At 46.7% G+C, this 22947-nt stretch overlaps 2 protein-coding genes across 2 annotated transcripts; one reads left to right on the forward strand and one right to left on the reverse strand.

Moving 5' to 3' along the window:
• Positions 1-3295: 3295 nt before the first annotated feature.
• Positions 3296-13000, reverse strand: LOC119393250 (ubiquitin-60S ribosomal protein L40). The gene is made up of 3 exons (XM_037660176.2): positions 12978-13000; positions 8262-8550; positions 3296-3414 (listed from the first exon to the last, which is right to left on the reverse strand). The coding sequence occupies exons 2-3, from the start codon at positions 8543-8545 to the stop codon at positions 3321-3323; spliced, it is 378 nt and encodes a 125-aa protein (XP_037516104.1). The 5' UTR covers positions 8546-8550; positions 12978-13000; the 3' UTR covers positions 3296-3320.
• Positions 13001-13330: 330 nt separating this feature from the next.
• On the forward strand, positions 13331-22787 carry LOC119393252 (40S ribosomal protein S25). Its single transcript, XM_037660177.2, has 4 exons — positions 13331-13451; positions 14351-14440; positions 16416-16599; positions 22688-22787. The coding sequence occupies exons 1-4, from the start codon at positions 13449-13451 to the stop codon at positions 22759-22761; spliced, it is 351 nt and encodes a 116-aa protein (XP_037516105.1). The 5' UTR covers positions 13331-13448; the 3' UTR covers positions 22762-22787.
• Positions 22788-22947: the final 160 nt, after the last annotated feature.

Raw genomic sequence — 22947 nt, forward strand, 5'->3', positions numbered from 1 at the left:
TTTGTATGTGCGCGTGTATATATAGGCAAGCAAAATTGAAAAATTTCGGGGAGGGGGGGGGGGTTCCCCCCCCTCCTGGCTACGCCCCTGCACACTAATGCATGCTTCCGAAATAAATTGATAGGTTGCCGACTAAGTATACCGAGAGTTGACAATTTAAGACGCGATACGCTGTCGAAAAACGAAAATTAATTCCACCAATTTTTTCTAGGGAAGTGGTCATAACGCGAATATGAACAGACGTCATAATTTGAAGAAAGCATATCAGGCCTACTTTAAGTTCAAATTGATGCTGCGCACATTAGAGCACTGCACGGGCCCGGCCCGGCCGGCGGGCCGGGCCGTCCGAAGCGTTTTCCGGCGGGCCCGGGCTGGGCTCGGGCTTGAAAGTGCGGGTCCGGGCTTGAAGCCGCGGGCCTGGGCCGGGCCCGGGCTTGAGGCTGCGGGCCGGGCCGGACTCGGACCCGCTCATTAAAAGGCGTAAGTCGGGCCTTCGAGCATACGCGAACGTTATGCATTGCATGGTCTAAGGTATACTGTGCCAAGCTGAAGTCAGGGGCGTAGCCAAGGGGGGGGGGGGGGTTCAACCCCCCCCCCCCCCCGTCCCCGAAATTTTTCAATTGTGCTTGCGCATATATACACGCACACATACAAACGCACGCACGAACATACATAATGTATGGTTGAACCCTCCCGAAAAAAATTTCAGGCTACGCCCCTGGCTGAAGTGACACGTGCAAAGAGCTGGCTCTTAGTAAAGCTTAGCAATAAAAATAGAAAAACAGTTGAAGCGCTATTCTTTTTACCAGTATAGATATAGATTGGCACTGTATATTTTCACTAACGTTTTGTCTGCTGGTACATCGTGGTGGGTTTCCTTATAAACACGCCAGATCACGTATATATATATATATATATATATATATATATATATATATATATATATATATATATATATATATATATATATATATATATATATATATATATATATATATATATATATATATATATATATATATTAACAGCACTAACAATGGGCCAGATCACGGTTGTTCCCATGGGAGGAATAAAGATTTCGGTCTTTTATTCGAGGTTGACACATACGGTACATTTCATTTATATTCCTTGGTATTACGTGCCAAAACCACGATATGATTACGAGGCACGCCGTAGTGGCACCGGATCAATTTCGACCACCTCGAGTTCTCTAACGTGCACCTAAAGATAAGTATATACGCGGGTGTTCTTGCATTTCGCCCCCATCAAATTGCGGCCGCTGTGGCCGCGGGAATCGCACCCGCGTCCTAGGACTTAACAGCGAAACAGCTTAATCGCTGAACTACCACCGCGGGCAAAGCAACATTTCGATGCACGTACACACCGGATTTTCCGTCCGATCGCCCGCTACAAAGCGCACGGCATCATTAATCATCATCATCAACAACTAATATCCTCTAGCGGGCGCGGGTCGGGCCTGGTCATGAACAAGCGCGCCCTGGATTAGTTTTAATAATGAACGCCCGGGCCGGGCCCGGGCTTGGAACCACGGGCCCGGGCTGGGCTTGGGCTTCATAAAGCGGGCCCGCGCAGGGCCCGGGCTGTAAAATCCGGGCCGTGCAGTGCTCTAGCGCACATTACCAGTTGTTGAAAGTAAACATAATGGACAGGGCGATCTCGCAAGTTCGTTTGTTATTGGCAGTTCACTGAGCAATCAACTGTCCAAGCTTCCTATGCGTTGAAGCCATCGAATTTCGTCGTTGTCAAGCTCGATCTGAAGCTGTCGCATAAATATTTCTTTGGGACAAAGCATTTCTTCGTCAGCCAATGTCGCTTAGCGTACACGAGCAATGGCATAAATTGTATTTAACCTGTTTGTGTGGCTTCAGCGCAAATTTTCCTGATGCACATGGATGCAAAAGGGACACTTGGCTCCCCCCCCCCCCCCCCGAACTCCCATCGTGATTCAACACAGGCATGCACCCCCTCAAGACAAAATCCTGCCGACGCCCATGATTCTACGGCAGGTAAATTCCTGGAGGCAGGGGCGTAGCCAGAAATTTTTTTCGGGGAGGGGGGGGGTCAACCATACTTTATGTATGTTCGTGCGCGCGTTTGTATGTGTGCCTGTATATATACACAAGCAAAATTGAAAAATTTCGGCCCCCCCCTTGGCTACGCCCTTGCCTCGAGGGGCACTTGCCTGGTTTGCCGCTTCCCATGGATATACCCCCCAATACGAGCCCGGTCACAGTGCTTGCGCCGCTCTAGGCGGTGCTCTTGGTATGGTTTTCGGCCATGTCAGAAGACGGTGGTTGGCTCCTAGAGGAATGGCTCAACCCACCATGGGGGATCGGCCATGAATCGTGCGGCAGTAGGATTTGTGAAGGGAAAAAAAAGAAAGGATAATTTGTAGGCATGTGAAAATATTGTTTACGGTTTCTGTATTGAATGCTAAAGAGAGAAAAAAGGGAGAGTGAGTGAGTTAAATAAAAGAATTAAATAAATAATTAACGATAAATGCCATCACCATTGCTTGGTGACGGCTACTCCTTTCCACATAGGATAAAAAATCTCTCCTGTAGCATTCAGGCCCCCATATCCTCGCCCACTAATTATTAACAGTGCGCTTTAACTGGAATCGGAAATGGCAGTAAATAAAACAAAGATTGAACCTACGGTTCGACAGAAAAGAAAACGCAATATTACCAGTGCCTTAACCAGGAGCATTCTCTGATGAGAAGGGGGGCTTGTCCTTGCACAGCTTGGAAAGTGGCTGTGCACACATCTCAGTCTTTCATCTGTCTCTGAGTGCTGGCCACTACATACCAGCGCAGAGGAGTCAATTACGGGAGGGAGAGGGGTGCCCCACCACCAAACGAGAAACCTTCAGTCCCTAATTATTGTCTGAATCTATAAACCTTGAGCAATAAATGAGCCTTACATTTTGATCACAATTTCTTTTGTGTGCCTCCCTCAAAGCACAGTTACACTTTTCCAGATGCTGAACTGGCACCAGCCAGTTTGTACTTTCCCCACGAGTAGAACTGTGTATCGGAGGAGGCACTGACTACCTTAGACTCAAACAGCATGAAACCTTAGCCGCTAAGTTACTGCCGCTGCTTAGCCGCTAAGTGACTACCATTGTAAGATCAACAGCTGCTTGCGTTCATGAAGGCAGCATATGTTGTTTAATCAAGCCTGTGGCATCCAAAAGCTTGTGCATGTACACACTCAGATGCAAGCAAGAACATTTGGATTTGTAAGGATTTTATTCCTGGCCCAGCAACCACAGAACGTAACATGCCTAAGCACACAGTCTACTTCAGCTTCTTCTTGGGACGCAGGTTGTTGGAGTGGCCACACTTGCGCTTGCGGCAGTTTGTGGCCTTCGGGTGCAGCCGGGCGTAGCACCTGCAAGTGGTTTTAATACTGACATGCAATATCTGCAACACAGTTGGACATACACACCCTATGCTATAAACAAGATGGCAATGACACCCCCATCCCTTCCAGCAAAAACTGCAATCAAGATCAAACACTGACAACACTTCACTGAATACGGCGCTTTCACATTACTAATTGCCTTTATCACCGACTTGTACAATCAATGATTTCATTTCCTTCTATTTCTATGCAACAACATAACATACAAATCCAGTTATCAAAACCTGAACAAAACAAAAAAACCTCACTCTGCGTGTCATCTGTCCATTGCATTTCTCTTCTCCTTCTGCTACACAAAGAATTAAAGCAAGAAAAAACGTCGTGGCAGAATGTGCTGCCACAGCCCTGCACAGTACCAACCACATACTAGAGGGCATTTTTTTTTTACCTGATACTTATATCCTTACAAAAATACAATGAGAGTAAGCCACTTGCCATCGTTGTACTTTACAATGAGATGGAAAGATGTGGCCATTGCTTAAGTCACCTCAAAGAGACTAATTTTTAAAAATACTGTTCAATTAACTTTTTATAATTACCTTGAGGGCAGTTGTTTATACGGAAAAGTTGTAAGGCATCACAATTTATGGCGTATCTATTTTGGTAATCAACGTGCGGCCAAACATACAAATGATATATACAGCCGAATTTCATTAGTTCGAACACACTTTATTCAGACTTAAGAGTTTATTCGAACTGATGATGCGGTCCCGGCAAGGTTATGTGTTTCAATGGCTGAAAACGGCTGGTTTTCAGATGCGCAATCTTCTGCAACGGTTAATTCGAACATGCCACGCTCAGAAAATGCCTAGAATCACTTGGCGACGCCTACGACCACGATATTTCTGACCCTGTTGTGGAAAAAACGTAAAGGACTACCCCTTTGCTCACTCCCCCACCACCTGTCAACGTGCTGGAACATGGCTGGACTAGACACTCTCCTCCGAGGGGAGGGTCCAGTGCAGCTGTGGCGGGAGCTCCGCTGGCTCTGCCCTTTCCATCTGCCGTAAACAATCAATACGAACGAACCCACCAAACGATCACGTGTTGACCCATAGCATCCTCGCCTGGCTGTGGAAAAAAAAGCATTTGCAGAAAAAAAGCCACGGCAGCGGAGAGCCATCGTGGTCGTCGTTCTTTGTGCAGTGTAGTGCTACGTGTTTAGCCTAATTTATAGCATGCGCGTCACATTGTTACGTTTTCCATTAAGCCGGACACCATCAGCAATTGTTCACGCCGATGTGGTTTCAGTGAACCTGTGGCCAGTGATGATAAGATCAGGCAGTGCAGACTTTGTTAGACGATAACTGCATGTCGAAAAAAGGGCAGCAGTGTTCCTCCGGATGGCGCAACCTTTGGGGGTTATGTGAATGTGGACGCAGGTGTACAGACCTGCGGTGCCATCACAGTCGCCGAGATCATACAGGCTACGTGCCCTCAACAGGACCTTTCTGCTCTAAGTGGCAAGGACTCCCAGTGCCATCAATGAAGTGCCCCCTGCCCCCACGACTCTACGATATGCAACTGAAGTAGCGTCGGTGCTGGACTTAGCTGCACGCTAGTTCTCTTTCCAGCAATGTGCAGATGCTGGTTTGGAACTTGTTAGCAAGCTTCAAGCCATGTTCCTCGATTCACTGCGGGAAAAACGTGTGCCAACGCGCATAACTGACTACATTTCTTAATGATGGGTATGGTGTAGCTTGAAATGCAAATATGCACGAATACATCTTTGTGCACTTCCCACTCCCATGTTCGCTCACTGCACATGTGCTGCTGCAGGTTAGTCCTCAATTCAATTAGCTTTTCTTAATTTGAACATCTTTCAATGCTAACAAATTTTCGGGCCCCTTCGAGTTCAAATTACCTAGATTTGACTGCACTAAGTTACATGACTGTGATGAAACTAAATGATACCAGGATCAGTGGACGAATTAAATTATTGTTTACTAATTTATATAAATTGCAAAAAAAAAAGTTTTTTTTGCGCACCATGTATATGACAATCTGCTGTCTTAGATTTCTTCCAAGAAAAAAAAAAAATTATGCCGTGCCACAGTTGCTATGCATTTCACTGCCACAGGAAACTTTCTGGGTAAAAATGTAAGGTGCTCTTTCTGATTTTGTTGAGATAGAAGAAAATTTTTGAAGTTTATCATATCACGAGCCATTCCAAAAAGGGTTAAATGAGGTCCCTCCTTTTTGTACTTCGCATGACTGCTAAAGCCCTCAGCAAGTAAAAGCTTAATAAAACCAACTGGTGGGCTAGTTGGTACTGCATACCTTATGTTTCAGTGCAAGGAAATGCAAAGACGAAAAAGAAGAAAAGACAGGCAGCGTGACCTCGCGTTTTCTTTTTCCTCCTTGTGTTTCCTTGCGCTGAAACATAAGAAATTAAAGGCTGCCAGATGTCTACACATTACACAGCCGCATTCACAGCAGAGATAGATTGTTTACCGAAGGACCTTTCACGAATCGCACTGCAAATTAGGGTTGCACTAAACCGTAAGGAATCATTCTGGGAGTGTAACTGCGTTCTGTTTAGATGTGATACAACTGAAACTTTGTGCCAACATGCAGCCACAAGGCAACCTCCAGTGCCAATGCAGAAACTCTCCATCTGCCTAAAGTAGCATCCACACTGGAGTTTTCTTCCTCGCCTTATTATACAGTAGAGCCAAGGGACGACCTCATGTCTTCTATAGGTCTACACTACGAGCCCTGCCTCTTTTCCGCACATTTTCAGTGGTACAGTGGCGTCCACTCTTAGGGTGAACACGGCTCAGCGTGGCCGCGCATCGAAACGAAGCGGTGCAGGCAATAGGTCGGCAAACTCGCTCATGAGTCGACTCACTCAGACTCATATCGAGACGTGAGTCTGAGTCTGAGTGAGTCCGGGTGAGTAAAGTTTTTGTGAGTGAGTCCGAGTGAATTCGGTTGGGAAAAATTTTGGTGAGTCTGAGTCCGAGTGAGTCCGGTTGAGGAAAATTTTGGCGAGTCTGAGTGAGCCCTAAGGGCAAAATATATTGCATGAGTGAGCCTGAGTGAGCTCCACATTTTTTGCCGACCTATGGTCCTATCTACTCAACTTCAGCATTACTATCAGCCTTATGTCGGCTCACGTTTATACTCACGTATACTCCAACATACTTCAACGCGATACCGTTCATACGTCAGCTCAATATTTATTGATCAGAGGCGTGAGTTGAGGAGAGAGAGGGGGAGGAGGTGCCTTGACCTCCCCCCGCAAACTTCTTTATGGCAAGTTACTGATAAAAATATCTCGTGTGAGTCATCTCTTTCAATAAAACGGTCCTTATTGAACTACAAAGTCAGATAACTCGTATTTGAAGGTACGAGATCAAAAGGTGCTAAGTAGCGCACCGATTATGCGAGATATTGGCGTTAAAGAGCATTGACATTATGGTAGAAAAAGGCTAACTATAGGCTAGCGGACTCATGAGTCGACTCACTCAGACTCAGATCGAGCCGTGAGTCTGAGTCTGAATGAGTTCGAGTGAATTATATTTTGGTGAGTCTGAGTCCGAGTGAGTCCGGTTGAGAAAAATTATAGTGAGTCTGAGTCCGAGTGAGTCCGGATGAGAAAAAGTTTGGTGAGTCTGAGTCCGAGTGAGCTCTAAGGGTAAGATATGTTTCGTGAGTGAGTCTGAGTGAGCTCCACATTTTTTGCCGACCTATGGGTGCAGGCGCACAAGAGCCCGCCGCTCTTGAGTGATAAAGCAGACGACGCAAAGTATCTCCCGTGCGTCCGTGTGCGCATGCGCCGCTACGCTTCGATGCGCGGTCGCATCGGGTGCACTGGAGCTCTGCGGAGCGCAGCCACGCTGAACCGCGTTCACCCTAACAGTGTACGGCACTGTACGTTTCCAGTGGTTCACTTCCCATTCCTAATATTTATTGAACTCAAACAATGATCCGTAGCTCTACCCAGTAGTGGTTGCTTTGCAATGTATGATTTTGCAAAGGTCGTGTGCCACAATCATGACACTGCAGCTAGTGCATCTTATGAGGAGACATTTGTGCATGTGGACATGACTTTGGCCGTAAGTGAGACGAGAAACGTGAGAGTTTCCGTTTGAAATTTCAAACAGCTTTTGAACCATGAGATATACAAGCAATGCACAAACATGGTGAGGGGCTTTTAAAGAGACCCTGCAACACTTTGTGAACGTGGTCAGAAAATGCTGCCGATCAGTAGTTGAGGCTCCTTCAAACATGGGAGCCAACCATAGCGCAGCACACGGCAAGGACTTTACGAATTTACAATTAAATCTCAACATTAACTAGAAATAGCTTCCTCTTCTCTCGACAAATGATGCCATATACCCAAAATGAACAGCGTCACATACCCAAAAGACACGGCCATTGGCTGATGTGAACATCGTGAGCTACGCAGTTACTGCGGCGTGCCCGCATCATGGGCAAGTGATGCCAAGGCGTGCACATTGAAAGAAACAAGCAAAGAAAGTGATCGAGGTCATGACGTGCGCTGACCTACAGATGTAGCTCCTTGCCCCCTTGTCATCACGAGAAACGTGAGACCCCCCCTCCCTCAGTGTAGCTTTCAGCACGTTCACTGGGAAGAGAGAGAAAGCACTCATAGTGTGCAACAAATCTTTGTAACTCCACTTGTACTTGATGAATTCTAAAATTTTTTGCAGCAGTCAATTCATGAGGCAATAAATTATGAGTGAGGCCATTTTATAATTTAGTTGGGAGAAGTTTTGCAGGGTCCCTTTAAGTGCTCGCACAAAAAAAAAAAGACAGCTCCAGATTGGTGAAGCCTTCGCACTCACTTGCGGCAGATCATCTTGTCGCAGTTGTACTTCTGGGCCAGGATGCGCAAACTGGGCTCAATCACACCACCGACCAGGCGCAGGCTCAGGTCCAGGCTGCAGCCGGCTTCCAGAGCGTCGGCATCCTCCAGTGGTCGGCCAGAGGAGAGCTGCAGGCGCTGCTGGTCGCATGGCAGGCCCAGGCGGGCACTCAAATCCTCCTTGAGCTCGGAAACCCGTGCGCCAAGCGCCAGGTCAATGACCAGCGTTCGGCCATCAAGGCCACGCACAAACACTTGAGTCATGTCAGCTGCAGAGATACAAGACAGGCTTTAGACAAAATTTTACTGGTGTAGATGCATGTACAAGCTAAGGTATGCTTGACTGTGGCGCAAGATATTTCGTGTAAGGGGGGGATAGAAAGGATAAGAAAATGAAGTGCCAAATATCTAATGACACTTGCTTTTTGATAAGACTATTTCTTTTTGATATAGAAGGCTTCAAACAACTCTTGTGTTGTGTGGTAGTATTTCTATCTTCGGTTTCATTATTACGATGTCAGGTGGCGCCTCACTTGGCACCGATGTCCCGGGACTGAGCCCCTAGCGCACTTCGAGGTGCTGTGTAAATAAAACCTACTACGTCAGTTGGTGACGAGCACGGAGTGTGTGGAGATTTCCTTTGGTGCTTCGCACCGTGACTTCCTGGACGCTGGCGTCCCCGCCAGCTGCGTCGACATGACCGCTTCCACACTACTTCGTTGTACCACCAAAGAGGCAACACAACATCTCTGGCAGTTTGTTTCTTCTGCCAAGAATCAGCACTTGTGCAATCGTGGCACAACTTCAATGCGCTAAAAACCAAGGACAGATGAAAAAGAGTGGACACGACGAGCGCTAACTTGAAACTGAAATTTATTACAAGATGAGTGGAAAAGGTAAACATTAGATGGCGCACATCCGTGTGGCGTGTGGACGGTGCTGTGTTGGACAGTCGGGCCGATGCCTGAATGTAAGGCTTAGAGAGCGCCACAGCTCCCTCAAAGTAACTGCCTATAGGGAACCAGCGCTGGAGTTTCCGTGCCGCCCTGGCGGTCAAAGCGCGCACTTCTCAGCCGCTCCCGCGGACGACACGCACAAGGATAGCTACTAGCGAAGGCGGTGCGGGCACTGAACGCCGAACAAACAAACAAAAAAAAGAGGCCGACGGTACTGCAGCGTATTGGTCATAACTAAGTAGGAATGAGAGGTGATATATCTTTCTACGTATTTCCTGCGAAACCATACGAGCAAGAACGGAGGCAACGTTAGATACAAGCTGTCAGGCGAGCGGGGTAAGTTCGGTCCTCTCTGGCGGCGTCGAGCTGGGGTCTAAAGCGAATTTCGCGTGTTTCATTGTTTTATACAACAGTGAAGACGGCCAGCTATGGGAGCACTTGAGGCACGTCAGTTGACGACGTCGCATCGGCTAAGTTATTGAGCTCGAGTGCTACCGCTGCGACCTGCTTGCAGGCGCCGTCGCTGCCGGCCTTTCATGAACAGGTGGCCCCACTTATCAGGCGCTGAGACGACAGCTAGAGGCGAACACATAAAAACTGCATGAAGTAAACGTGCCCAAGTTTTCGTTCGAAATGAAAACATGTAGTGCCAACGCTACGATCACGCACGGAAGTCAACTCGCTGTACGATTAAACCAACTGTGCGATTTACTGCGTACAGCGTCGCGCTTATTTTACACAGCTACACCCGCCGTAAAGAAACAAGACAGGAACACGCCGTAATAACCGAGCTAGCACCAAATGCTCGCTAACCTGAAGCGTGACATCGTAGCTGGCTTGGCGTACTTGCGAGCGACATTTCGCTGCGACTTGAGAATCGCTGTCACGGCACGACACCGTCTCTTCCACATCGTAAACGTATTTCGCCTTGCACAGCTTCGCCCCTTTTTCAAGTGCCTTTCTGCGGAAGTGGTCCTCAGGCCATGTTATTTTACTAAAACCATAGCGGAGCACAACTGGCGCCATAGCTGCCGACAACTTAAACAAGCACGGGACCGCGAACCCGGGAACCACGCACGCGGGTTTACGCAGGCTAGGATGCACTCTAACGCAGGCGCGCTCGCCGCGGCACACTGCGAAAAATATATAAAGCTTTGCAAATTTTCTTCAGTATTCTTTCGCTTGATGGCGCTAGCTGAATGAGTATTTGCAGAAGCTTGTTATTGTTTTATTTTTTCTCTCTCAGAAGCTTGAACCGCAGCGAAACGACGCGCACAGACGAAACATATGCGAGCTGCAACAAATGTCGTCTGATCGAGCGGCGGACTTATGCCGCGACTTCCCGCCAGGCGCACTTTTTCGGCGCGCCACCTATCCAGCGCTGGTCTCCCATTCACACCTTGCAATGCATTGCCGTGATTGCGGATGTGAACCTGGTTTATCTGACACTTCTGTAATTTTCAGACACGAGAATAAATTAACAAGGGAGATAGTCGAAGCCTATCTGATTAAAGAGAAAAGCGACGCGTGTCAGCCAGCCTTCACTGATTCTGGTGGAATGCGAATAGAATCTAGTGCAGAAATCTGACGCCATACCAAAGTGATTTTGTGGTGTTTTCTTGGGCTTTTGTGAGCAGTCTGTGCAATGATGATGATGATGATGTGGTGCTGTTCCCTTTATAACGGGTCGCCGCGTGTATAGCGGCTTGGCAATAAAAAAATACAGGAGGATAAAAACCCCAGCTAAGGGAAAAAGAAAAAAGGGAGAAAAAAAACAATTAAGGAGGATGTGAGGGATGACCTACTCTGAAAAAAAAAACAACAAAGAGGTGGGGGGGGGGAGAGGGGGGGGGGTTCACTTCGCGACCCTCAGAAGAGATAAGATTCTCCATCTTTCCAAGCGCCGCTTAGTGCGCTCCACCGCTCCTCTGTTCATCTCCCCACCATCACCCTCGAATCCCAGTGCGAAATGCAACGGAGTGTCTCCTCTACATTGGGGTTCGATTTCCCTGCACTGCACCACAATGTGTTCCATAGTTTCGTCCGCACACTCACAGACCCTACACAACACATCCCACTGCTCACTATCTATAGTCCGCTGGCGCTCCAAGGTGCGCAGGGCCCCAGCTCGCGCCTCGAAGAGCAAGCTGCTTCCAAGGTTATTGTCATATATGAACACCGCGCCAATAGTCCGCTTGTGTTGTCCATACAAGGTCATAGAGCTCTTGCCCCCCATCCCCTGCAGCGACAGCTCCTCTTCCTTCTCCCGGACACGGTCGCGCACATCCTTCACATATTGCTGCCATGTAAGCCATATTTCTTCTCAAGGCGGTATATGCGGTTTGTCCAGTTGGTGCGCATACACGTCGCTGAGAGGTAGTCAAAGACCTCTCGGGCGAGTCGCTCTTTCCGCAGAAAAGGCAAGCGGCCCCGGTAGGTCAGTTTGCTTGCCGCCTCCCGTGCCTCGAAGGTGGACCACCCGAGGTCTCCTTGAACACAAGTGTGCACACATGTGCGCCATCTAATGGGGTTTACCTTTTCCACTCATTCTTGTAATAAATTTCAGTTTCAAGTTAGCGCTCGTCGTGTCCACTCTTTTTCTTCTGTCCTTGTTTTTTAGCGCTTTGAAGTTGTGCCATGATATCTTACAAACTCGCCCAAGCTTCCGTGCTTCTAAGCTTGTGCAATGCATCGTACACAACAGCAGGCATTACAATGCACATCATCACTCTTACCTATGCCACTGAAAAAAAGAAGTCCCTTTGGTACAAGCTAACATTGCGTTTACCTCCGCTAACAGAAACATTGCTGCCTAAAGAGGCCACACCTGTACTACATTTATCGAGGGAAGTCAGCTTCATGTTATACCTTGGTGGAATGTATGAGTGAATAACAACGGGCACAAAGAAAAATAGGTCAGGTCAAGTGTTGGTCCCGTTCTTTGTGCTCATGTTCATTTGCTGGTATCTTCTGCCTACACATGACACACCAACTTGCCCAACAAGCAGTGTTTCTGTCAGGACATAGAACTTAAGATGGGAAAAAGCCTCCCTGTAATGTATATTCAATTTGTGTACTCCTCTAAAGAAAATTTTAGAGCCGCGTTTGCAGCAACAATTACATCATTTAGAATACACTGAATTTTTACCCATTTCTGGATACGCCTATCTTCTTGCCTTCTGCACCTTGAATTAAATCATTGTTTCCCGTACACAACATATCGCAGCAAATGAATACTCGGTTTCAGCTGAATGTGCAATTCAAGAATTACTGTCCGTATTACAGCAGTTTGATTCGGGTCTGCAAAGCTGTATCTGCCAAGTTACTTTAACTTTACAGGCTGCTCCTATGCGACACTGACATTCCGACAATCACTAGATGGCCGCAGGAACGCGGAATGTATGACACGAGTTGAGACGCCGACGCGCAGGTCCTCCTCCAACGCACTTATTCCGCAAATAACTGCTTCGAACGGTTCCCTGTTACGTAAGGGCCTTGAAGTATCACTGGCACGGCAACATACGCAAAGAAACAGGCCAGTAATCCGACCACGCCGGTCGACTCAACCACTCTAAAACGTGTCACTTAAATCACCAACTCATCAGAAAGATACTACAGCACATCACCAGAAAACATACTTCCTGGTCACTTTTGCTGCTGAGAGACATACACAGCCAAAAGTTTGATAACTCACAACAAGTATTTCGCGAAAGACACACAGATTACAAAAACGCACGCACCTCTGCTTAGCCTGACCGAAGAGAAAGACACGGGGACTTCCTGACTGGCGGAAAGACGTTTTCACAATGTTGCTTGGCGAATACGTGACTTCGTCTAAATAATGCCAAAATAAAATAAATAATTAACTTGTTGCTGCAAACAGTCTCAAAGTAGTCTGCCGAGTATAATAATTACAATTAAACCTTAGTTAAATTTATTTTTGTCTTAACAATTTCTAGTCGCTTTGCGATGATTATTCGGGAGTACCAGTCTTGACATGAGCACGAAAGTGATTTTGCTATTCATGTTAAAAATTAATCTTATTTTATCTAAATCTCTAAACGTTAGAGCGAGTTCGTTTTGTCTCTTGACCACATCAGTTGGTTATAGATTTACTCTGGCCACATTGAGTTGTCGGCGCTGGCACGGGGTTCTTTCCGGTGAGCGAAGGCCTTTCTTTTCACGGCATCCTATCCGGTTGGACGCCAACGATGGTACACGTTCTCTGTTTTCACGCACTTTTGTCGTTAACTTTAATAAGCTGTTGTACTTGCACTGTGTGAAGCTTTTTAAAAAGACTAAGGGTTAACTTAACGATGAACGGTTGAAATGCTTCGGCGAAATATTCGGTGTCGGCTAATGTGGCACACGTGTTGCATGCAAGGCCTAGGTTTCGACGCTTGTGTAAAGCAGCGGTGCCGAGACAGTAGACGTGGCTAATCGTGTGGTAATACAGCCATTAATTTGTACGTACGGGTGTGTATGCCTCTGTTTAATTAACAGCGTTGCGTGTCCGGCGTAGACAATCTAGTAGCACGTCGGTCTGCCGAGCTCTTCTGCAGCACTGCTTGGACTAGCGCGAGGTGCCTTTGGTTATCCCATTGAGCAAATCACTGCCATAATTAAGCGTGTCTTAGTGCGATCGCGTTTGTAACTCCAGGAAATGGGCCGCATGAACGTGGGCACCAGCCGCTATGATGTGCTTATCGTGTCGATGGCAGGCCACATTTTTTACCATAATCTGCACTCTCTCGAGTCAGTCGCTACTAGTTTTGTAGCCCATCATATGCAAATGTAACAGATATTCTAACATGGGATCCAGTGCCTTTTGCTGTGAAATCTTGCCCGTATGTGCACACGGACGCTGGCAAAATACTGAGAAGGGCGAAGCGGCTCGTGGGTTACGTGCGCCCCAGTGACACGGGCATACCACGGACTTCTGCGACCCCAAACAGAACCCTGCCCAACAATTTCATGGTGCTTTTGACAGTCAAGTTCATGCACTTTCAGCAATTTTTCGAGCTCTTGCGTGTTGTCGCCTTACCGAAGATGTCTTGTTGCGCCGGTGCTATTGATCTACTTGTGCTAATCGCATCTTGCTTCCACATTTCAGCCGCCCAAACAGGACAGTAAAAAGAAAACTGACACGAAGGGGACCGCCAAGAAGAAGGAGGGATCCTCTGGAGGCAAGGCCAAGAAGAAGGCAAGTGATATTAAATTCCAGTGGATGGCTGCCTGTTTGTTTGCAGCCATGATAGGGACAAAACTTCATACAATTTCTTTCGGGGAAGGTTTGTTGGCACCTCACTGTTCTGTCTATAAGAAGCGTATAATTAATAGCATGTGATATTAGAATTCGTTTAGTTCAAACATGACACCTCACATGCAGTTGTGCAGTTAAATCAGACTGTCACTCGAATTGCTAAATTTGGAGCGTAAAAGAGTTCTGCTTTCATTCGTACATTACAGCTTGGTGTTCATGGCAGACAAACCCGAATGCAATTAGTGTCAATGGTGAACGGTTTGGGTAGGCTTTTTCTCTAGATCCATATGCAGTGCAATTGCTGCAGAACTGCCGTGGCTGCCAGTTCGTTATCTCATGTTTGTGGCCCAGTAGCGCGAACGAATTCCTGTGGTGAGCCTTTTGTAGCCCCAACAGGTCCAGACATCGCGCAACAATAAGTGATCAGGGACAAAACTTCATACAATTTCCTCAATGAGATCTTGCTGCATTCCTCACCTCTTGGGTGTAGCACTATATTTTGAGGCACATTCACCACATGTTCTTCTTATGACTAACACAGCTGTACTGGGGAGAAATTGGCACAACTTGGCACGATAACCAAAATATCAAAACCTCTACACGCTGCATCCTTTACCCTCAGCATGCCATTAATTAGAGCACAAGTCACAACCTTTGTTTCAGTCTTTTTCAGTGGAGCCAATCCTAAAGCTCACATTTTAAATGCTGTTGTATGCTTCTTGTGGTTTGAGGGTACATGACTCTGCCAGACGATGATGCATAAGATAGCATTCAGCTTAAGATGTGATGCTTTGTACCAGCCACCCCTGCTTTGAAAAATTGTGCTTGGCACTCGTCTGCATGCTTCTTCTTTTGCCATTTGACTGAGCTTCGGAGCCTTAACACAGGATGCTTAAATACTTTTGAAGTTCATATTGAATGAAGCCGTTTGTCATTTCTAGGTCTAGCATCAAGATTAACAAGTATGAAATGTTTCTGTGGCACAGAAATGGTTACATTTTCAAATTCATGGCAGCATGCCCTTCATAATAAAAGTTCTTATGTTGAATTCCAATGGCAGAGTCGGAGCAGCCGATGGACTCCGCGAGCGAACACTCGACTCTGATGTAGAGCGACGCCTCCAAATCCGCGATTGGAACACAATCCACGCCGCCGGAGCAAGCATGGGAGCTAGAAGAAAGCTGAAGTGCTTGAGTTGCCCAGAATACCTTGCGTGTAGTTATTCCATTCTGCTAATTCCGCTGTCGAACCCGCTCGTATGCGGCAGTTTCAGCGTCGCTGTCACTATCAGATGAATCGCTCGTGCAGAAACTGGAGTTTTCTGACTCTGAGCTGTCGCTATCGATCAGCGGAAGCAATGCCGCACGATTTGCTCAGACGCCCATGTTGTCCGCCATTACTGTCAAAACACGCGACAGCGGCAGCACCCCCAAGCAGGCAAACGTGTTAAAGGAAGTACGTCAGGCCGAGTTCCGGTCGACTCCGCCGATTTTGGCGGAGCAACTTTTCCTGCTCCACGGAGTGACTCCAACTCTGAATCCACTCCGACTCTCCCATTAGAACGCTTGACTCCCGCCCTCACTCTGCCATTGGACCACACTTGCTCCAAAAGGAGCAGGAAAGCTTGCTCCGACTCCGCCATTGGAATTCAACATTACTTTTGCACTTTTCAAGTTCTGTAAAAAATACCGGGAAAACTGAATATTGGGGAAACTGCACAGCCCAAGCTAAGCTAAGTAACTTAGCTTGTGCTGTGGACTGCCTATCGTTCCCATGGCATTTTTAAGCGAGCCTCTGCTGCTCTGTTCATAGACCTATGTGCATACTTTGTGTTCGGGTAGGTCTACTCTATCTGGTTGCATTGCACAGCCATACCTTTGAGTGTGAATTTGACACTGTGCTTTGATGTGTGCAGAAGTGGTCCAAGGGAAAAGTGCGTGACAAGTTGAACAACTTGGTGCTGTTCGACAAGGCCACGTACGACAAGCTTCTCAAGGAAGTGCCCAGCTACAAGCTGATCACGCCCTCAGTTGTCTCTGAGCGACTCAAGGTGCGAGGCTCACTTGCCCGCAAGGCCCTTGAGGAGCTTCTTCAGAAGGGTGAGTTCACCTTCGGAGTGACCGTGCTGGAATTACTTTTCTCTCTTGTTCTCTCTCGAAATAGCAGAGGTTTCTACTTTTGCACAATAAAGTTGTTTTCCATCTACTTTTGCCCATCCATACTACATTAAAACCTTGGTGATTCAAATCTCGCAGGGTCACCTAAAATACAGTAAAACCTCATTATAATGAAATTGAAGGGGGAGTTGTAATTACTTGGTTATAACCATTAGTTCGTTATAGCCATTATCCATTTCTACCGACAATTAGCACGCAAGAGAGGATGTACTCAGCACCAAATCCCACAGCAGCCCGCCATGCAAACGAAAAACTGCCGTGGCACGGAGAAAAACTAGCAAAAGAAAAAAAAAAAGAAAACTGCTGCTTTATTCATGCCAAACTCAACACACCAGCTGGCGGCTCACTTAGCAGAAAATAAGTCCTTAATAGACTTCTGCAGTTTCTTCCTCAGACGGATGATGGCTTTTTCGGCCGCTGCCGCTATGTCGAGTCGGTCCTCGCCGTCATCGTGAGCGCCGAAGAAGCGGCGCAGCAGGTCTGCCGCATCCAGCGCTTGTGCGCACATCAGAACATCGGGTTTGCCAACTCCAGGCTGTCGTCGACACGTTCGTCACTGTCGTCATTCACCACCCCTGTCACCACGTGTGCATCGGCACTGACGTACGTGCAGAAGGTGTCTCAGTCGGGCACAACTTTGGTGTCAAGGAGAGCGTCCCACGACGCCTGGTCTTGGTAACCCGCAGCACCCTCATTAGCCGCAGCACCGATATCTTCGCTGTCACCTCCGCTGTTGACACGCAATGAGGCATGCCAGAAGCAGTTGGCGATCGTGCTTGCTGTTACAGACATCCAAGCAGCTTGTAGCATCTCGATCGCCATGTAGAGGTCGATTGTAGTCTCACGCTTCGTGCTCATATTGAGTAGAATTTGGTCAATTACACGCTTGCGGTACCATGCTCAACGCTACGCCGAAATCTTGGGCAACCTTTTTCTTCTTGACACCGGACTCAACGGCTTTCAACATAGCCGCCTTCTGCTCGATTGTAATCGTTTTGCGCTTTCGTTTACCGTTGCCGTCGTCCATCTCCTGTCTAGTGGCGGGAACCGAGAGAGACGCTGTTCTTATGCACACGCAGCGAACGACAAGCAACAACAGGGCCCGTGGTCGCCGCGTCGCCATCCACGCGCACAACAGGAGAGTGGGCGGGTCCACAAGTTCCGAGAGAGGGGGGAGGCCGGGTGACGTGCGGGGGTGTGTCCACGAGTTTCAGTGGAAAGGGGAGGCAGGCACACGCACACCCTCGCGCGTATTGGCAGGCGGCTCCTCAGGAGCGCGAGGTGCGAGTTTTGAATTACTAAAACGAGGTTTTAAATACATTAGCATCTATGGGAATTTCAAGGGGAATTACGATTGCTTCGTTATATCCATTAGTTCTTTATATCCCGCTTCGTTATAACGAACTTCTACTGTATTCGTATCACTAAAAACATGGTACGCAACAAACGGAAGCTGAGTGGATTTTCATTTATAAAGTTTCTCAGGGCCACAGCAGTGTCATGAATAGCTCTGAATGATTGAGAGTAAAGTTTTTAGACATCAATGATCATTTGTACTCGTAAATATATGGTGCATGCGTGTGTAATTAATGAACCAGATGTGTTGTGACCCATGACAGCTAGTAGCCCCTTTCCAAGCCTAGTACACTTTCCTGCATGACACCAGAGTACTGTGGCGAAAGTGACTTATAGGGCCCTTAAATCATCCAGAGGTCGAAATTTAGTTGCGATGTTGCGGTTATGCATGAGTCTACAACGAAAACATAGCCATGAGAATTTCGAAATGGTGCCTTAATAGCGGAGTTACTCGTGTTTTATTATGCACAAAAAGGCCGTCGCTTGTTTCACTCTTTCCTTCGCTATGCTTCGTTCATCAGCTTGTCTCTTCTCCTGGCCGAGTGCTCCTCACCTGCGTGCAGACGAGCTTTTTGTGGATGCCATGAGCAGACAATGTTGACGTCACAGCGAATGCTGAGGACTACCGGAAGGCCAGGAGAGGAGAAGGGATTGTTTCTTGGGACTTGTGGGGCGCCTGCGGCTAGTAGTGCTGCTGCATTTGGCATTGTTGATTGCGACAGCATTCTGGACTCTGTGCACGCATTTACTTGAACTGTTTAAAAAGTTATTTGAGGTGTCTTGGGGCCCTTTAAATACGCTTTGCATGCTATAGATAAAGGCCAGAAAACTTTAGAACTGCTGTCCTTTGTTATCACTTTGTTACTGCGGTGGTGTTAGGGATGTTTTTCGAGAGATTAACGGCTGCACCTGCACAATCTGGAGGTTTTCTCAAAATTTTGGAGTTTCCCATGTAAGTCAGAGAGAGTGGCAGGTGTGCACGACCACAACGATCGTGCGTGTTGATGTTGTGAGGCCTAGCTCCTCCGCCAAGGCTCTGCTTCCTGTAGGTCCTCGTCCATGTTTCATAGAGTTCCTGATTGCAGTGACATCGCTTGCATCGACATCGCAGGCACGTGTAAACATAGTACGACGACGCTGCCTCGAGCATAGCAGCATGCATCAACACGTTGAAGGGAGGAAGAAAAAGTGCACTGCCAATGCCATCTGTAATCTAAACACAATGGGCAGCACCTGTTCTTACCAGCACGGAACAATGCAGGTCATGCTATAGAACACTGAACACTTTATTAAAGGCTGCATAGTAAGCCATAGAATTCATAAAGTAAAACATACGTTGCGGTGATTTGTGCTGCATGGGCGGTACAAAGGGACACTTACGAAAGCACAGAAAAACACAACCACAAGTGGGTGCAAATTATCAGCTGTTAATCTTTCGTAAGGCGCTACCTGATGCTGCCTCAAGAAAAACTGGAAAGGGATGAAAGTATGAACATGAAAAAAGATAAACCAGAGAAGTGGAACTGCTATCAAGAATGGTGCACATAGCAGTGTTGCGCAGCGTTCCTCAGCTCACTTTTTTGCGCATGGGCCAGAACGTGTCGCTTAAGAATTCAATTTCAACTTTGCTTAGCACCAAAATTGGAGTTCTTATTCATGTACAGAATACTCGCAATGCCATGCAGTAGGCTTCAACTACTTCTCTCTTTTCCGGTTTTGGGCGTGCAAGACAAGACCTTTGTCTGCTCAAACAAGGCCTGGCATCTGCACTCTTTGCAATGTGAGGCAAAGTTCCCTGGCCCGCTAATCTGTCCGCGTGCATAGCGGTCTAGTGTTCAGGCATCTGCTTATTTGTCCAATGTAGCTATTAACATGGCCCATGCAGCGCAAGACCCCGCAACCTAAGTTCAATTTGTACCAACTAGCCCAAAAGAGTGCTTTATTGAATCGTAAAGCAAGCATGAAAAAACTTCATTATTAATGACATCTCCAGCCTTGCGTGTTGTTGGAATGGTAGACTGCGAATGCCTTTTTTTCATGAGGCTTTCTACTTTGAGACCCTGTCAGAAATCCTGATAAATTCGCAGCTTCACCTCAAGAGATATCGCCTTGTGTTTAGTTAGTGCCTTCTTTCATGAATGCACAGGCAGGAGAAAACTCGTGTGAGAAGGCATGCATAATTGCGACCAAGCACTCTTCCCCTCCTCCTTCTAGCGATTGCAATAACAGAATGAGACATGCAACACCTCCTCACCGATCTCTCCGTGGCAGCCTGTTCCTCGCACATGTAGAGAATTTTCACATCATTATCTTCAAAGTGTTTGATAATAAAACTTTCTGACAAATTTTTGTGCAACGCCCCTTCCGGTCTGCCAGAATTCTATCGCTGTATCCGATACATCGCCAATAATCGTATCGTTTTACAGCAGAACATCAATTATACTATTTGAGGCGACCACGCAACTCCGTCATATAATCCGGGTGTCGTATAATAAAAACAAAATTAGCCCTTTCCCTAACGGGACGATGGGGGTCAAGCAAAGTGCAGCATGTGTGCCTGACCTATTTTTCTTTTTATCGCATTGCACAACGCTCACTCCTAACTTTTTTGCTCCCTGCTCGGAATTGGACCTTCACCCACGTGCTAAGCAGCACAACACTTCTGTTGCTACAGGCAACTACAACGGTCATGTGTGAAACTATGTACTGTGGCAATGTGAAATGACAAGTGACCTCGATAAAAGATCAAGCTGCCATATCAGAAACTGCTGATCGCCAAAAAGCCCATGATCAAGAGAGCATCGGTTATTGGAAAATGACGCATACAAATAGTACGCATTTCTGTACACTCGCCGGCGCCGGGTTTCTTGAGAACTACGCCGCCGCGCCATCGAAATCTGTTAACTGGTAAAAGCTAAGAATATAGGCAGTGATGCCGTCTCGCCCTAAAAAATGGGTATGGACTGCCTGAATAAGCCTGCGACATGAACCTGCACTTCACCAAGGAAGGTAGATAAAATTACTTTTGAAAATGACATCTAAATATCTAATTGGAGGTTGTGTCCATGAATCTGAGCGTCTTATTTCCGATAAAACGAGCTTGAAAATTGCCTGCGCTGGAAAACAAACCGGAAACCCTGTTGATAACAGCCTTCCGTCAGAAGGGTCAGAAACAGTGTCATCATCATTACAAAATGACAACGGAGCACATTTTGTTGAGAGTTTTAGTTGGATGATTTCCTGCACGACTGCACTGTGTGCATCATATTGGCTTCTGATGAAGTAAAATTGATCTGCAGCTTATATTAGGAACACTCGCATCAAGGGAAAGTTATTCTACATGCTGAAGATAGCTGCGTCACGTCCTTTTTGCATGCTCGAGGCCTGTGATATGGTTTGCTCTTACATGGGGGCAATGGGAAAATTGACAAATCTGAAGAATTTTATCGTTATAGGTATTATATCATCATTATGTCTGGTATCTGTATAAGTGGATTACACTGTACCTTGACTGTAACCAAGGGATAGGGTTGAATACGGCCTACCTTTTTAGTAAACGTGCACGTTAACTACGTGTTGTGCGAATTGCTTCATGGAAAGCCCGGCACATTTGAGAGGAATCACGAAAATTGCTTGTGTGTGTGGAATCACTCATTTTATCATCTGTTTAATGGTTGCTGTGTCAAAGCTGCAATCACACCATGCCCAATAAAGCTATTTAGTTGGCGTCAGTGACATGAGAATAGCTCTAAAATTGCCCCAAAATAGACATTAACTTTTTAAAAGATTTTGAAATGGGAAACTTGTACAGAAAGCAACGTACGACTCTTATCTAGTCAAACGACAATATGATCCAGTGAGTAAGTGATGGCGCCTGACCAAAGAAGTCTGAATGCATTGTGAAAGACCGGTGGCGTCAAGTTGTGCACTATTTGTGGTGACTCAGATATCGTGCAGATACATTTTTACGTGGGAGACCATAGACAGTGTACTAGTGTCCGTTCTCATGCCTTTGCATGTAGCTGCTGGCTCTTAGTCTTTGCCCTGTTTCAATGCACAATGCATCTAATACGTCATTTGAGAAACTGCTGGATAGTGGCCAGTTAGTGCCTGCCAGCGGTACAGTTGCCATTCTCAGGTGTATAACCAAGTCTGTAATGGCATACGTAAGTCGCATACTGTTCCATGAAGAAACTGCTCAAACTCAAAGCACAGGGCGCAGATTGGTGAACATGTGGAATCATCATTACTCAGTGCTGTTATAAGTGTGGTGTGCAATCACTGTAGGGTGGAGGGAATTGAATTTTTATGGCAAATGCAGGGGTGTCATCATTGTTTGAGTAAATACTTGTGCACCTCATGGCCAATTTCTGGTGCAGTTCACAGCACGAGCATACTTGTGGCAGTGTTGCGACTCGGCACTTAGTTAACAAAAACCCTTGTAACTGCAAAATTTAACAGCTGCAATGAGTGGCAGGAGATACGATGAAATGGTGTTACTCCTGTAACCGAGAAATATCATCGAATGCATAGGAAGGGGCATTGTGTGTACAATTTGTAACGTGGTTGTCATAATTTTGATAGCTAATTTCAGTTTTCTGCCAGCAGGAGTGACTATTTTTATTTTTTATTTTATTTTTTTCCCCTTTTGCAGGACTCATCAAACAGGTTGTCAAGCACCACAGCCAAATCATCTACACAAGGACAACCAAGGCAGAAGATGCATGAGCTGTGAATAAATAACATCTAGTGCACAGATGCTTTTCCTTTAACTTCATTGTTGTGCTTAGAAGCAAAGTGCAGCAATGTCAGCTCTTTGTCAAACAGGATAAGAGCACAAGTAAGGTAGCTCAGTTGGTAAGAACATCGAGCACGTAATCCAAAGGTCGCAGGTTCGGTCCCTGCTGGCGGGAA

The sequence above is a fragment of the Rhipicephalus sanguineus genome, chromosome 5, assembly GCF_013339695.2.
Source record: "Rhipicephalus sanguineus isolate Rsan-2018 chromosome 5, BIME_Rsan_1.4, whole genome shotgun sequence".
Taxonomy (NCBI): Eukaryota; Metazoa; Arthropoda; class Arachnida; order Ixodida; family Ixodidae; genus Rhipicephalus; species Rhipicephalus sanguineus.

Bases quoted from the DNA above. Each gene is read 5' to 3' on its own strand.
- LOC119393252 (XM_037660177.2), top strand. The intron at 14,441-16,415 runs GCAAGTGATATT...TGATGTGTGCAG, and splicing joins GAGGCAAGGCCAAGAAGAAG to AAGTGGTCCAAGGGAAAAGT. The intron at 16,600-22,687 runs GTGAGTTCACCT...CCCCTTTTGCAG, and splicing joins TGAGGAGCTTCTTCAGAAGG to GACTCATCAAACAGGTTGTC.
- LOC119393250 (XM_037660176.2), bottom strand. From the start codon at position 8,545: ATGACTCAAGTGTTTGTGCGTGGCCTTGATGGCCGAACGCTGGTCATT. The intron at 3,415-8,261 runs GTGAGTGCGAAG...AACCACTTGCAG, and splicing joins GACAAGATGATCTGCCGCAA to GTGCTACGCCCGGCTGCACC.